Genomic DNA, 14395 nt, shown 5'->3' with positions numbered 1-14395 from the left:
ACTACCAGAAAGACAATCAAAGTCTCGCAAAGACACATGCAAAACGGGTCAAATCCTACATCTGCTTGGAGAACAGTCACTGCTGCATATCTCATCATCATCGCAAGGAGGCGCTGTGTAACAAAGGCTGTTGAATACCCACAATCCATTGAGAGGGAGAATGTATCATTGTGACATACTCCCCATTTTGCAGACACTTTTTGTATTTGATTTAGTAATTCTAACAAAAACCGTTATTCGTCGCCTGGACGTATAGAAATATTGATCTTTTACAGTTTATTTATGCTGATATAAAGTGAGGTGCTTTGAGTGAAAACAGCACGTTGTGTTGAGGAATACCTTAGATCAACTAGGGAGTACGTGCAACACCGGGAACAGCGTAAATAAGTTGCCGATTGGTCATCTACGAAAGTAGAACCTCCAGATGTTATGATCCTGCTGGCCTTCTAAACTCGTTTTTCTCGATCGTCATCCTCAAATATGGCACCAGAGAAGAGCTTTAAGGAAAGAAGGAGCTTCGGTAAGCCACTACATTCTCAAGTAGCCAAGTGTAAAATTGAGGAAATGGGTAGAATTTGGCGATCGTCGTCAAGGCTGTCCAGCTGGTTACGTCACGACGTAAACATCATGGCTGCTAGAGGAAGGGTCTTTGTTGTCGTCTTGCATAACGCAATTTGTTCAGCTAAATCACTTTGTCACGCAACATTTGCCTCTAATTCAGTTTGCCTAACCATTTTCCTGGTTACGAAACGTAGAAAACCGTAAAGATTAGTTAATTGGGAAAAAAATCTATTCTCTTGATGCTGACCCAGAAAAGACACCAGTTCTCACAAGAACAATCACTCACAAGATTAGCTCGATTGCATTGTTTATTGGGTGCCATCTGTACCGGTGAACGTTATCCTTAATTGCTCCACAACCATAGCCGATGAAAAGTTCCTTCCCATATGAGCAATCGGTATGACGTCGACCGGTGAGTGGTTTTAATAGAGCCAAAATCACAAGTTGCATATGCCTACCATTAATTTGCATATACATGTAGTTACCATTAATTTGCATATGGCTACCAGTAATTAATGTAAACAAAAACAGGGGTTACTCGCATGACAATTTGGTTATTGGTGTTTTAGAGAAGAAAACATTATTAAACCAATATGGGTACAGCAATGGCCTTGGTCTGAGTCATAATCACGTGATCCATGGGAGTGGTCATAATGATGTTATTGAAGTTTTAACTCAATAAACTAATGTTGCACTTGTGAATACACTGTGTTGATCTATTTCCGTCCACCAGCCAACCTGAAGGCACCAATTTTCTCAATATCAATAATTCCTTATATATAATAGCTAAACTTGATTTAGCTAATTTAGTGCTGCCTGACATGTACTTTGGTTTGAGTGCTGAGTCATGCTTTCAGTGCTCTAATGTCATAATAACATGACACTGTTGACACACTGTTGTTTTAGCTGCAAGAGTTCGTGATGTGGAACAGATCCGATCAGAACATGCAGACAAGATACCTGTGATCATTGAGCGCTACAGTGGGGAGAGACAGCTCCCTCTGCTGGACAAGACCAAGTTCCTAGTCCCGGATCACGTCAACATGAGCGAGCTGGTTAAAATCATTAGGTAATGGCCTTGTGTGAATCTTCAGTCTTATTCATGCATGTATCTACAAGTTGTTATATAAACTTGAAAAATCGATAGATCAAGAGAAGTTCTTTACATAGTCCATTGACTGCATACTAGTATTCAAACACCATGACAGAATTTTCTTGATAATGTCGTTAGTACTAGACTGACTTCAGTAACACCATAGTACCATTGATGTCACCAGCTTGGATGCCCCAGAGAACATGTGTTGGTATTGACACAAAGGTTCAATCAGGGAATGTTGCAGAGCTCAGTTCCAGAACAACCAGCCTGTTCTGGAATAGGTGTTTGTGTTGAGGGTGGCAACTATTGTTCCTTGTCTCTGTGTTTATGTCTTGTCTCTGTGTTTATGTCTTTGTATACAAACCTGAGATCCACCTGTCACTGCAGGAGGAGACTACAGCTGAACCCGAACCAGGCCTTCTTCATGCTGGTCAACCAACACAACATGGTCAGTGTCTGCACGCCCATCTCCGAGGTCTACCAGAGAGAGAAGGATGAAGACGGCTTCCTCTACATCACATACGCCTCTCCGGAGACATTTGGTTGACAGAACTGCAGGGTTCATGGTGTAGGCAATGTGTGGCCAGCATATCATTTGGAGATTTTCAACATACCAGCTGGAACAATGATTTAAGGACATGGCTCTTAAAAACAGTATATAGGGGGTGTCATATCTTTTCTTCCATTTTTATGAAAGCCAATGTGTCAAGCTAAGGCAGTTTTTTTTTTATTTATGTTTTATCGTTTCTGAATTTTGAGGATTCTGTCAGGACAATGACAATTGTTTAATGGAAAGTCAGAGCTTCAGACATGGCCCATTCATTCAATAAGAGCTTTGTGAAGAGCAGGCATTTCAGGAACATCTGATAGTTTCCTATCTAGAATGCAAAATACTAAAGGCCATTTTGTACTTATGTTACTCAATATTCTATTTGATGATTCATGAAGCTACTACCATATTGTATGGAAGGGTGGAGGGACCAAACCCACATAGTACCAAAACAAAACTGAAAAGAAGACAGAATTTACACAACTGTGGAATGAATAACCATATTGACATAGGCCAGTTTTTAAGTTTGTTTGGATCTTCCCTACCTTTGTGTATATGAAAGAGAGGTTACTAGTCCACACAACCATGATGAAAGAACATGGTTCTCTTTTGTTCAATACTAGAATGTATTACAAAAGACTGTTATCAGTGACACCTGTTTATTATTTTGTTCTTTGTTTCAATGTTAAGAAGACGTGCAAAAATGTAACTGTTATGTGAATTGGCACAAGGTAAAAAATGCTTTGTTAGCTACTTGGTTATAAGTAGATTAAAAGTAAATATATTGTACAGCTTAGCTGCATAGCTGAGAAACTCTATAACGGATGGGTATTACAGATAAAACATACATGTCATGTACATGGATGATGATATATACATACAAATATCACAAGATACCATCAACATCACAAGAAATCATGTTATTAATAGTCAGAGCACATATAACTAATAAGACAACAGCAAATCAAGTTAATATCTTAAGCTCATGTTTACTGTGATCATGTTTACTGTGATGTCTATTTATGTCACTATCTTCAAGAAAAACATCATGTTGTACAGTACACAGTTTACAGTGTTGATATGTGTCTTATTGTAAGAAAGATGGCAACTTGTTGGAAAGTGCTTGTTTGTGTACAAAGTGGTACTGCAGATGGTACTGGTACCTATTGACTGAGAAAAAATGCTGTTTGATGTCATCTGTGTAGATATGGCCTGAGAAATGCAAATAGATAAGGGTTCCATGTAAAAAGTCAAAGAAGAGTATGGGGCTTGAGAATCTGGAGTATTAATAGCCTTGGAAAAAGGTATCACTAAGTACCTAACAGTAATGGTTAAGTGGCCAACTGGCACCAGGCTTGTGTTGGCAAGACTTTTAAAAAGGGAGTGAACTTGAATGTATGTATGGTTTTAACAAGGCAAAGTAGAACTTTGTTTACTTTAGCATTTTGATTCAGAATGTATTTATGTGTAAGCCTGTAGGTCTTTGAATCAGCATGGGCAGGAATATCTGTAACTTTAACCCTTCAGTAATTGTAGAATTGCACACAGCCTAAGAAGTGTACTTGGCTGACAGCAGGGAATCTGTAGCTTCTCTTGGTTGCGATCAACGAAAGGAAGCTGTACGCATTTAATGTGAAGTATGATAGACAGATTTAATAGTACATGTACTTCTAATCAGTGGTATGCGCACATAATTGACTGTATACATTATATTATGGTATGTATTGGGTGTAGAGTATATTGTCTTCATATATTAAAGTTATATCTGGTGTATACTTTCCTGTTGTATCTGTTGTCTATGATGAGTGAATGGTTGAGATGTTTTGTGATGACTAGCTAACTGCAATGCATAGTATCTCTTGGTAACTCACTTGATAACTCAAACAAAAAATATCATGCAGCTGCTAGTAGGTAGTAAATTTTAGACAAAGATGGGTCATCAAACATTGTTCTGAACAGTGACTTTATTAGATTCTCTGAACAAAAGAAATCCACAAAACTTCATAATATATACAGACATGAGATATTGTTTGGACCACTAAGGATAGAATTCTAGCAGCTGGTGCACAGACTTCACCTCATGAATATCCCTGGTCCAGACACAACATTTTTGGTCAAAGTACATAGTACATGTATCTGGTAAAAGAACTGGTTCATAAAGACACGGCAAAGGTGACTGATTCCCCTTGTTGGTTTAAAAATTCCCCTTCAGTTTTTCTCATAATGTTTTTCCTGTGGCATGGAAATATTACTTAGAGGTACAAGTATGTGGACGGATTTGATGTGCAACTTTCTTCTTAAGTATGAAACGGTATTGTTGAGGTGGGATGGACAGTGTTATGTTGCCAGAATTGCATATCAAAGTCTATGTGCATTGTATCAAACAAGCTACCATAAAAAATACCACACCTTTAGAAATATGTTAAGACAAAAAAGTGTTGTAAGAGAGGACAATTTTTTTATCCTTGACTGATATACATTTCTGATGCTGGATTCTATAAAATCCTCATTCCTACTTAAAATGTACATATCCAACAGCAGAGGGAACTTTTCAATACTATGGTCCATACTTCATCTAGATTGGAGAGAATAAACTGCTGCATGTCATTAGTGTGTGATAAAAGAGGACATGTTTTTAAACATTTTAACGTTTCTAATTCAAAACAATTGCTCATATTGGTTTTATACTTAGAATCCTTTATCCACAAATGAAATGTTTTGCAATTCCCAACCCACACTAGAATACAATGGTTCAGCCCTGAATCATGTGGGTGCAGCGACCAGCCCAGCCGGCCCCTGTCCCAAGGCTTGCCCCCCTACTGTACTCTCCAGTGGTTTGAACCCAAGCTCTTCTGTTGGGACTCCGAACGCTCGTAGCTTGGCCTCATATGTTCGCAACAGATCATTGTGAGCCTGTGGAAAAGAGATGGAATATATTAACATACATTAACATACATTTGGAATGTATAGTAAGATCACAGTATGCTGTTTCTCTCGGCATTTTGTTACAAGGGATGCAACAGATGACAAAAAATGAAAAACCAAATGTTAGGTGACAAATATGAAGTCATTTCTCTATGACCCTTGCCATCACAGGTGAAAACTACAGTCTACTGACCTTGCAGACGCGTGCCAACTCGTACTGCAGATCCTTGATGGCGCTGTTCTTGGAGTCCAGAACGTCCTCCAGTTTCCTGGTCACTACGGTCAGAGCAGTGGGGTCCAGGTTGGACGCAGACAGAACCTCGTTCAGCTGTGCCTCCTTCTTCTCCAGGGTGTCAGCCAGGGCACCCAGCTTCTTCTCCAACAGCAGGTTCTTGAAGTTGGACTTCTGCTGAACCTCGTGGATGGCCTTCACAAACTTCCCATACAGCTCATCCCGCTCTCCCTCAACCTGATGTTGGAAATACATGGCATCACCATTAGTAAATGAGAGTACAAAAGTAAACAGATACAACAAGCAGTGAGCTCAGATGTTAACATGGCCATGGATTTAGATTCACAAAACACAGTAACAAACACAGTTGAAAGCAATATTTACCTTTGCAAATCTTTGCTTCAGCACTTCATGTTCCCATTCTAGTGCCTTCATCTCTTCATCCATGACTCTCAGTCTGGCCTTGGCACTCTGCATGACAGGAGACAAAAATAACATCAGTTTTGAAAAACCACAACACATTGCAAGTTGTCCATATTAAATGACTCATACAAAGTATCCAAGATGCAAACAGAAAATAGCAGGAAACGATGCATGATATACTCACTGCAAGTGAAGCCTTGTCTTTGTCATAGTTGGCCAGTTGTTTGCGCAGGTCTTCCACTTCATCCCGTGCTCTCTGCAGGGGCTCTGTGAGTCGCTTGTTCTCTGCCATGATTTCATTCATCTGTTTCTCCATTCGCTCTTCCTTCTTCTTCATCTCCTCAACTTGCTCCTGTTGTAATCACAAAAAGAATCCATGGTCAGAAAAGAATCACAAGAAAAAGATAGAGGACATTTACTTGGAAATATAGATGTGGCTGCTGCAAGCTCAAAAACTTTACCTCCTATTCACGGAGAAGTGTAACATGAATACACTTAGATAAGTTAGAAGGTCGTCTAACCTTGAGTGAGTTAATGAGAGCCAAGTTGTTGAGGGTGATATCGTTGTAGTAGTTCTTGATATCACTGAAGGCCTTCTCATGGTTCTTCATGAGCGTGTTGATTTGTCCGTTCTTCCTCTCCTCAATCTCGTGAATCTCTGTTTTTCTCCTGAGTTCCAGCTCCTCTCGTAACATCCGCATCTTCTTCTCATACTTGGCCTCGATCTCCCGAGCCTCCCGCTCGAAATCTTGCCTTAGTTCTGTGATGGCCTCGTCATGTTTCTGTGCAAATAAGAATCATGGCATTCAGTTTTGTACTTAGTTGCTCCATACCATAGTATAGAGCTTGTACTTTCTCTCCTTACTCATGATGCAAAACACAAAGGTTACTCATGATGTCAAAAACCTTTTTGTTGAGTTGTGTTTGCTAAATGTTTTTTCTACGGACATCATAGTAATGTAACTTACAATTTTCAGGTTCTTGATGATGTCTTCATGTGCAAGCTCCTGTTCCTTTAGCTCCACCTTCAGAGACCGTTTTTCCGAGCGCAGATCTCCCTCGTTGCCACGGTGATCATCCTGAGCCAGCTTCAGTGCCACGGCGCTCTCTGCCTTCAGCTCGGAGATGTTGTTCTGGTGTTCGTACAGGAGATGCTTCACCTTCTGTTTGTAAACCTGTAGACAGAATAAAGATGACAACTTATAACCATGTCTCTATTAAACTTATTATGTGTATACAACAAAAATTGAAGGTGCAAAACCTTAATCCAATGGAGAAAGATCTTGAATCACCAAATTAAATTTCAACTCTAAAAAGGATTCATACTGTACCTTGATCTCCACTTGATGTCTCTCCTCTGCATCCTCCATCTCCCTGTCCTTGTTCCTCAGCTCTGCCTTATTCTCCTCAAACTGTCTCTTGGTGATCTCCCAGAAGGTGTTGACTTTGTCTCGCTCCAGCTGGAAGTAGTTTCTCTCCTCACGTTCTCGGTCTAACTCCTCTCGTAATCTCACTATGTGTTCCTCAAGCTGTGAACAAGAATACCTTTAGTAGGGAACCTTTTAAGGTACTATAAACATTGCTGTCAGAGGAACTACATGTATTTATATGTGCAAGAAGGTTTAAAATCTTAAACCTCCTTGTTCTGTGCTATAGCAAAGGCCAAAATAAATATGAACATATCTATCCATGTTTTAGAGTGTAACAGGTGGTGAAATAAGGGAGCAACATACCTGTTCTTTGGTCATCTCCTCTGTAGAGATCCCATCTACAACGGTTGGGGTCTTGGCCTTGGCGGACTTCTTCTTGCCCGACTTCTTCTTTCCCTTCTTCTTCTTGGGCGGCTATGGTGACAAAAACACAAGTGAACTTCTGTTATGAATAATTTATTCATTGCCCTTGAAATAAAACAATTGTCCATTATTGTCAAGTTTGAAGAGTTGTCAATTTAAAGATTTCTTTAATGTTATACTTCATGCATAAAAGACCAAAACATTACAGTACTAGGGTTAGCAAGGAGGTTCAAATCGGTGTTAGCAACAGAGGTAAGCCATTCGTAACACATCGACCCTCCCATATTTCAACCACAGCAAAAAGGAAACGTCTGTCGCCATTAAAACATCAGTGAAAGCAAATCATCCACAAAATACTACTATGATATTCATCTTCATACATCCAGCATTCTTTCAGAAATGTCTAAACCGGGAATACGTACCATTTTGGCGTGTTTTGCGGCGTGACAGTAACAGCAAATCTACTGCACCAAACACGCAGGACCTTCTGCGTGACGTAAACGACTTTGTGTTGGCAACGCGCAGGTAGTCAGGTAGAATATACCAAAAAGAAAATAGGGGTATCCAGGAATACAGCGTTTTTCCCTTGTCGCAAAAATGATAAATATTGTGGTTACTTGGAAGAAAATTGCTAAATTATAGTTAGCTCTTATAAAATAGGTTGTGATATTTTGGACACGTGGTGAAGCTATTAAAATATTCGAATATTCCGTATCCAGAGTGTCATGTAATAATAGAATCGTCCGCCTAATAGTCATTGGCTGTTCGACAGTGCAAAGGTTAAAGGTTTCGTGGCAACCTTTTTGGACGAAAGCATTTTCAAGCGTTGTTCCGTTTGTTTCACAACTTCAAGTTGTATTTTTACAGGATTGGGGCCATCATCCCTAAAGGTTTGCATTTCATTTGTCAATTTACGTCATTTATGTGTCGTAGTTCTACTTGTTCACCTTTATCGTGCTTCTTAGTTTCGTTAGAGGAGAGTAGTTTCGATGACTTCTCAGTTTCTCTTTTGTGCCTTTAGCTTGTTGAGGGGTGTTTGAGCTGAGTCATTTGAATGTGTATGTACGAGGAGAGTTTTCTATATGATAAAATTATGTTTTTCGGACAGAAATTTATATAATCAGTATCTTTGTGTCTATGGACTTCATTTACACTCGTAATTCGACATATATTACGTGTACTAGGCAAATGTCCTTCCTATGAGTAAGAAAGATGGCATGACCCAAGCTACATGTAGCTGAACAGGGGATTCCCCTAGCCCGGGACTTTCCGTGGTGCGACATTTACCATGAAATTTTCCCACTTTCCCGCTTCCTGCAGGCACGCCTAGGCCTCCTTCCTTCTCTTTGCCGCAGACCTACAGTGCAGAGGATTCTTCTTGTCTCAAGGCAAGTCGTGTATGTCTGAGACTTGACACACCAATTTGCAAGTTATGACCTCATCCTTAGGATATGAGTCATGTGACCGCGCCAGGTGTAGGATAGTGTTTTCTGAGTGAGTTGTAAAGTTTGTTGTTGTCCAGCATATGGATTTTTGCTGCATTTGTCGGAGGTTTGTTTTTAATAAACTCACATCAGATTCTGGATATCATAACTATAAGAATGATATTAAGGGAATAGAGCCTATTTGGGACATCGACATTGAACCTGACGAAACTGCATTGTTTGATCTTTGAACGCCCTTGTTTGAATTCAGTATTGTGTAACATTGTTTGAGTGACAAGTAGTCACATGTAATAAAAAAAACAATTCTTTCATCTGAGTCATTCAAGTGCTTTCTAGATTGTATCGCTGTGTGATGTCATTCTCATTGTGTTTTGTCCATCAAAGTTTTGTTTCTTGGGTCATAAGAAAAAAAGAGGAACTTACACCCATGTATGGAAATCCCCTTTGTCACCAGAAAGTACCATGGTATCTGAATAATGCTGACAGTATCTCCGACAAGCTGTTACGAGTTACATGTACTAACAAGATTTGCGTCTGACTCATTGCAGGTTTTACCAGCTGACATCATGCCGGCAGATTTCATATGTGGTAAAGTGATTGTACACATCCGCGGAGAGGGGCATAAGATGAACACAGGTCTGGGAGATATCAAAAACAGCTTTTTGTATCGAGTTTTACCTGGCAATTTGAACTGAGTTAACCAAACATGGACACAACAAATCGTAAGAAGGAGGACCTGCGTCGTGCTGTCCAGAAACGGTATCAGCATCTGATCCACGAGGAGGCCACAGGAGGAGCAAATAACGCTGCTCATCAGGCCAAATATGGAGTCACACAGAGGCAGGACCTTCTCAGGCTTGCTAAGGAGTATCTGGCCTGTATTGAACATGATGAAAAGTTTGTTGTAGTTTCATTTGATAACTTGGTTATGGCAGCACTTGAAAGGAAAGTGGATTTCAAGAAAATTGCTGAGGTGTTTGGAAAGCTTGAACAATTTGGAACAAATCTGATACTCTATCCCTGGCGTCAAGAGTTTAAGAAAATCAAGGTAGGTGACTTTACCACCCTAGTACAATGTTCCATTCCATGTAACATGCATTTGTATCCAGAGATAGAAAAGTAACAACATTGTAGATGTGGAAAAAGTGCAGGACAATACAATCACCAGTCAATCATGCAGATTTGCTGTATGTTTTCGTGTACTTCATAGTCATACTAATTGATTTGTTTGGTTTATTGATTGCTGATCTGTAATGAATACATGTAATGTCAACTTCATAATCCTTGTATTATTGTTTCAGACCTACACAGCGGTATTCTGGTGCCAAGTCAATGCTGTGTTGCCCCATTCAGCTGAGGATGTGTTGTCACTGCTGGGATACAGCAAGAAAAATAATGTTTTTGTCCTACAGAGGGTGCCACCAGAGGAAAAGGTTAGAAAATGCAGTGTGTGTAAATCCTTGTGGAAATTGAGAAACAATTCCAAGCTATTCATAAAGCAATATCTAGCTCTGTAGCAAAATGCTGGGTTACTTGAGACTTTAGAAATATATTGGTGTTATTATATTGCAAAAATTGCACAGATTTGAGACTAAAATTGATAGCTCAAACAGAAGTGTTTAAATTAGGGGAAGTAATGTTCTGTTTTGATATGATGACCTGTTGAGCTACATAAACAAGGCTAATTTTACAGTTGACTCTGGATCACTGTTTACAGTGTTTTTGTCCTGTTATTTGTTTCTCATGTTCTACTTGCTAATGGACATGTATATTTTTATTGGATCCACTTTTTTTATGTACAGTTGCTGACTGTAGCTGTAGACCTTTTCCTGTGCCAGGCTGAGGCCCTGGTCATGGAGGATGTGTACAATGAGATGAGTGACAGAGGTTTCTTACCAAGACAGGTTGTGCAGGCAAGACAGCGCATGGTATGACCTGAGTTCTACAAACTTGTTTTTTTTTTCATCATGTTCCTGGTCACAAACGATGCACAGATAACAAATACAGCCTACTAGTATACTGTAACATAGGGCAGAGTGATATACATGTAGATACTTGGGGAATGGCAAAGTGTGTAGAGAAGCAATAGACTGAGGTAAAGACAGACTGTACATTTGTTACTTTAGGTAAATACATGCATATACCTACTGTACAGAACAGATCAGAGGTATATATACGTTTCATATTTGTCTGTTGAATGTCATTTGGGCCTGCTGGTAATGTATTCTATGATCAAGTCTCAATATCGCAGTATAATCTTACTCATCTTGTTATGAGAGTGACTCATGATCCTTGTATCATTGAATTTTGCAGGTTGGGGACCGTATAGAATGTGCAAATTTCATGCGGAAACAAATGAGGCCAGATGGCACTCCACAGTTCTCAAATGTCAAGGGAGACAGCCCCAAGATCACACATGACATCACAGGGAGCAGTGGAAGACACAGGGACAGCAAAGAAGTGGCAAAGGAAAAGTTGGACAGAAGTAGTAGCCGTGATATTTCCCAGCTGAAGACTGTTCAGTCAAGAACTCGAGGATCAACCAAGAGTGCTTATACTGGTACCTCAGGGTACTCCAGTCTGGGATCAAGAGCCCAGGGCTTAACAACACCTAGTCACATGGAGAAGAAGGATAGAGAGAAGCCAGGAAGCTGGGATGAATCCTGGACAACAAAACATGATTTGGGGGTGGATGGTGCTGAGGATTTGCTGCTTGGTGATGAGTCACAGATAAGACAGTCCTTTGACATCAGGTACCCTCCAGATGACATCCATCTCCCAACAACTCATGATGAGCACATCATGGCCAGCATGGCTGAAGTCTTTGGACCAGAAGACATAGAAAGTCAGGGACAGACAAGCAAGACCACGCACCTGCCAGACACAACAGGAAGTGTACAAAATGTACCATACAGAGCAGAGCTGTACAAGTCTGACTACAACAGATATCTGTTGGACGTAGCCAGCCTGAGCAAAGGCCACACAGCAGGGCCAGTCCCACAGCCTCCTCCTGTCCACCACCCCCCATATGGGGTAGCTGTAAACCCCCCTCAACAGCCACGCCCCTTTGGAGGGGACATACTGCATGACCTTCAAACTGACTCTGCCAGAGGTTATGAGGTAACGCCAATGTCAACTCAGCTAAACCGTTTCCCAGCTGGGCCCACGGGATTACCTGATGGAGAAACAGCACGGCTGCCCAGGGAAAGTAGCTGGCTAACAAAGGACATGTCATCCTCCAGACTGTATAAAGGTCAGCAGACATCAATCCACCCTACAGCAGGAAAAACATCTGAAGATGTAGCAGACGGCCCAGGAGAACAGAACTTCAGAGACGGGCTTGGACAACCAGCTGGGAGAAGGCGGGGCAGTCTGTATGATAATGTTGATGGCCCAGAAGAGGCATCAGGCCTCCCTGGTTCAGATGGCAAGACAAGTCCTCAGGTGGCTAATCTTGTCAAGTCTTCCAGTCCAGACAAGGTTCAAAGTGGGGGCAACCTGACAAAGAACAGTCACTGGACATGTTGGTATTGTAATGCAAGCAATGACCTCACAGCTCATCTGTGTGTGAGATGTCACACAAACAACATGGGCGGTCAAAGTGGGGGCAACCTGACAAAGAACAGTCACTGGACATGTTGGTATTGTAATGCAAGCAATGACCTCACAACTCATCTGTGCGTGAGATGTCACACAAACAACATGGGCAGTCAAAGCAACAGCATTTATGGGCAAACTGAAAAGCCAGGCCAAGGGAAGAACTGGTCCTGCCACTTCTGTACTACAATCAACTCCACGAGCAGCATTGTTTGCCTGGAGTGTGGGAAAAGCCGATTCCCAGGTGCAGAAGCTCAACCATTAAATATTGGTGGGCGCCAATGCCAAGTATGCACTTTTGTGAATCACCCTTCTGCAACTAAATGCTCGGTTTGCAATGAGGTCCTAACTTCTGCTTCTGGCACCTGCCTTTAAAAGAGATGTGCCTCATCTATAGAAAGAACTGCATATTAATAAGTGGCGCATTTTTTATGATTTTTATACATAGTATGATGTTATTGTAATGATGCACTTTGCCTTATATGAATAACATGCTGCAAGAAATCAGAAAAAGATTGGCAGTATAAGTACACAATGTAAGATTAAAAGCCCAGTATACAGCTGCAGGATGATGATGATATGTTCATCTGAAAAAGCTAGCTATCAAATGTTTGAACAGGAGTAATGAGTGTTTAAATTTCCTGTGACACCCTAAAAAATTTGATTTTCTAATTTTTGCCAAGGAGAAATCTGGGCTGTTTTCGTGAGATTAGTTCCCTTTTTGTTGTTTACTTTTGTCATGTGTACACTTGATTGTGTCCATGATTGCATCATCCCCATTTTCTTCTCTGCCAATGCCAAAGTCTGTCATGAAACATAAACATTGACAGTCACTAATGTTATAATGGCTTATTGAAGGCAAGATTCTATGCAAAACGTACTGAGACATGGGCTCCAAAGCTGCTACAATTAATCCTTAAGGATATTAATGACAGTTGCCCGTATCAAACATGTATAAATACATGTACATGTACTATGATTAAATTTCATTTTTAAACAATAACTTAATTAGAAACCTATAGCCAGAAATCCTATAAATTATCACCAGATAAGGCCACACCAATTTAATTTGTTGGTTCTCGGATTCGCCTCTTCATTTTTTTCTGATTTGCAAAAAAAAAAATATGATTCTGGTTCTGAATCAACTGAAAAATGCTCATGTTTTGCCCCCAACAGTTGAGGAAAGTCCTTTTCTTCCTAGTTGTTACAGTTTTCCCATCTATCATTGCAGTGGTTTGATCAAAAGTTCAAAATTCAATGTTTAAATTTTAACCCAGCCTTTTGTGTTGACTTCATGGCTCATTTCATAGCATTTAAGCCTATAATAGGATGCCTAGACCTGTTTTTATTTTTATTTTTTTTCGCCCTGTCGCTTCATATTTTTTCTGAAAAAATCTGAGAACCAACAAATTAAATTGGTGTGGCCTAAACTGATGAAGAAGGTTTAAAGCAGCATATACATTGCCCCTTTGGTTCCAAAATTAAGACTAATGTCAGTTTGTCCAACACAAGTCTTGAAGTGTAAGCTTTTCTTTTGTTCAAGTTACATAGCATGCTTATGGCCATGAAGCTTAATAAAATACAGATCAATATCACAGTGTCATTAGTTCTGATCTTTGTGCTTCAGTATTTATCTAGCCTGTGGTCTACAGTAATTGTGTAAATACATGTACTTCTCCCTCTAGATGTGCAGAACTTTCTAGATGAAAATGGCACAACCATTCATAGGAGGAAATATCTGCTTGCAAAATACCTATTTTGATTTTTCATCAG

General features: G+C 40.2%; 3 protein-coding genes across 6 annotated transcripts; 2 read left to right on the top strand and 1 right to left on the bottom strand.

Moving 5' to 3' along the window:
• Nucleotides 1-153: 153 nt before the first annotated feature.
• LOC109473785 (microtubule-associated proteins 1A/1B light chain 3A-like) lies at nucleotides 154-3982 on the top strand. The gene is made up of 3 exons (XM_019773844.1): nucleotides 154-520; nucleotides 1468-1630; nucleotides 2045-3982. The coding sequence occupies exons 1-3, from the start codon at nucleotides 481-483 to the stop codon at nucleotides 2202-2204; spliced, it is 363 nt and encodes a 120-aa protein (XP_019629403.1). The 5' UTR covers nucleotides 154-480; the 3' UTR covers nucleotides 2205-3982.
• Nucleotides 3983-4645: 663 nt separating this feature from the next.
• Nucleotides 4646-8099, bottom strand: LOC109473783 (growth arrest-specific protein 8-like). Its single transcript, XM_019773842.1, has 9 exons — nucleotides 8003-8099; nucleotides 7521-7631; nucleotides 7119-7316; nucleotides 6756-6962; nucleotides 6309-6569; nucleotides 5972-6139; nucleotides 5749-5835; nucleotides 5326-5601; nucleotides 4646-5120 (listed from the first exon to the last, which is right to left on the bottom strand). The coding sequence occupies exons 1-9, from the start codon at nucleotides 8003-8005 to the stop codon at nucleotides 4971-4973; spliced, it is 1461 nt and encodes a 486-aa protein (XP_019629401.1). The 5' UTR covers nucleotides 8006-8099; the 3' UTR covers nucleotides 4646-4970.
• Nucleotides 8100-8361: 262 nt separating this feature from the next.
• LOC109473935 lies at nucleotides 8362-13667 on the top strand. 4 transcript variants are annotated; one of them, XM_019774112.1, is made up of 7 exons: nucleotides 8362-8470; nucleotides 8901-8977; nucleotides 9574-10073; nucleotides 10327-10458; nucleotides 10828-10953; nucleotides 11339-12513; nucleotides 12637-13667. In XM_019774112.1, the coding sequence occupies exons 3-7, from the start codon at nucleotides 9732-9734 to the stop codon at nucleotides 12995-12997; spliced, it is 2136 nt and encodes a 711-aa protein (XP_019629671.1). In that variant the 5' UTR covers nucleotides 8362-8470; nucleotides 8901-8977; nucleotides 9574-9731; the 3' UTR covers nucleotides 12998-13667. The 4 variants fall into 4 exon arrangements, with proteins under 4 accessions (XP_019629671.1, XP_019629668.1, XP_019629670.1 ...); XM_019774109.1 differs by having other exon boundaries at nucleotides 11339-12613; nucleotides 12728-13667; XM_019774111.1 differs by having other exon boundaries at nucleotides 11339-12626; nucleotides 12741-13667.
• The last annotated feature ends 728 nt before the right edge of the window (nucleotides 13668-14395 follow it).

Source organism: Branchiostoma belcheri, unplaced genomic scaffold (assembly GCF_001625305.1).
Source record: "Branchiostoma belcheri isolate BF01 breed outbred unplaced genomic scaffold, Haploidv18h27 scaffold3, whole genome shotgun sequence".
Lineage (NCBI taxonomy): Eukaryota > Metazoa > Chordata > Leptocardii > Amphioxiformes > Branchiostomatidae > Branchiostoma > Branchiostoma belcheri.
Note: the sequence above shows the minus strand (reverse complement) of the source record. Positions and strands in the feature narration are given on the sequence as shown.

Excerpts from the sequence above, each read along its gene's own strand:
- LOC109473935 (XM_019774110.1), top strand. The coding sequence starts at position 9,732 with ATGGACACAACAAATCGTAAGAAGGAGGACCTGCGTCGTGCTGTCCAG. Across the intron at positions 10,459-10,827 it reads GGGTGCCACCAGAGGAAAAG|TTGCTGACTGTAGCTGTAGA; the intron begins GTTAGAAAATGC and ends TTTTATGTACAG. Across the intron at positions 12,614-12,727 it reads TGAGATGTCACACAAACAAC|ATGGGCAGTCAAAGCAACAG; the intron begins ATGGGCGGTCAA and ends CACACAAACAAC.
- LOC109473783 (XM_019773842.1), bottom strand. Across the intron at positions 7,317-7,520 it reads AGGAGATGACCAAAGAACAG|CTTGAGGAACACATAGTGAG; the intron begins GTATGTTGCTCC and ends TCTTGTTCACAG. Across the intron at positions 6,963-7,118 it reads GACATCAAGTGGAGATCAAG|GTTTACAAACAGAAGGTGAA; the intron begins GTACAGTATGAA and ends TTCTGTCTACAG.
- LOC109473785 (XM_019773844.1), top strand. The coding sequence starts at position 481 with ATGGCACCAGAGAAGAGCTTTAAGGAAAGAAGGAGCTTCG. Across the intron at positions 521-1,467 it reads TAAGGAAAGAAGGAGCTTCG|CTGCAAGAGTTCGTGATGTG; the intron begins GTAAGCCACTAC and ends CTGTTGTTTTAG. Across the intron at positions 1,631-2,044 it reads GAGCTGGTTAAAATCATTAG|GAGGAGACTACAGCTGAACC; the intron begins GTAATGGCCTTG and ends CTGTCACTGCAG.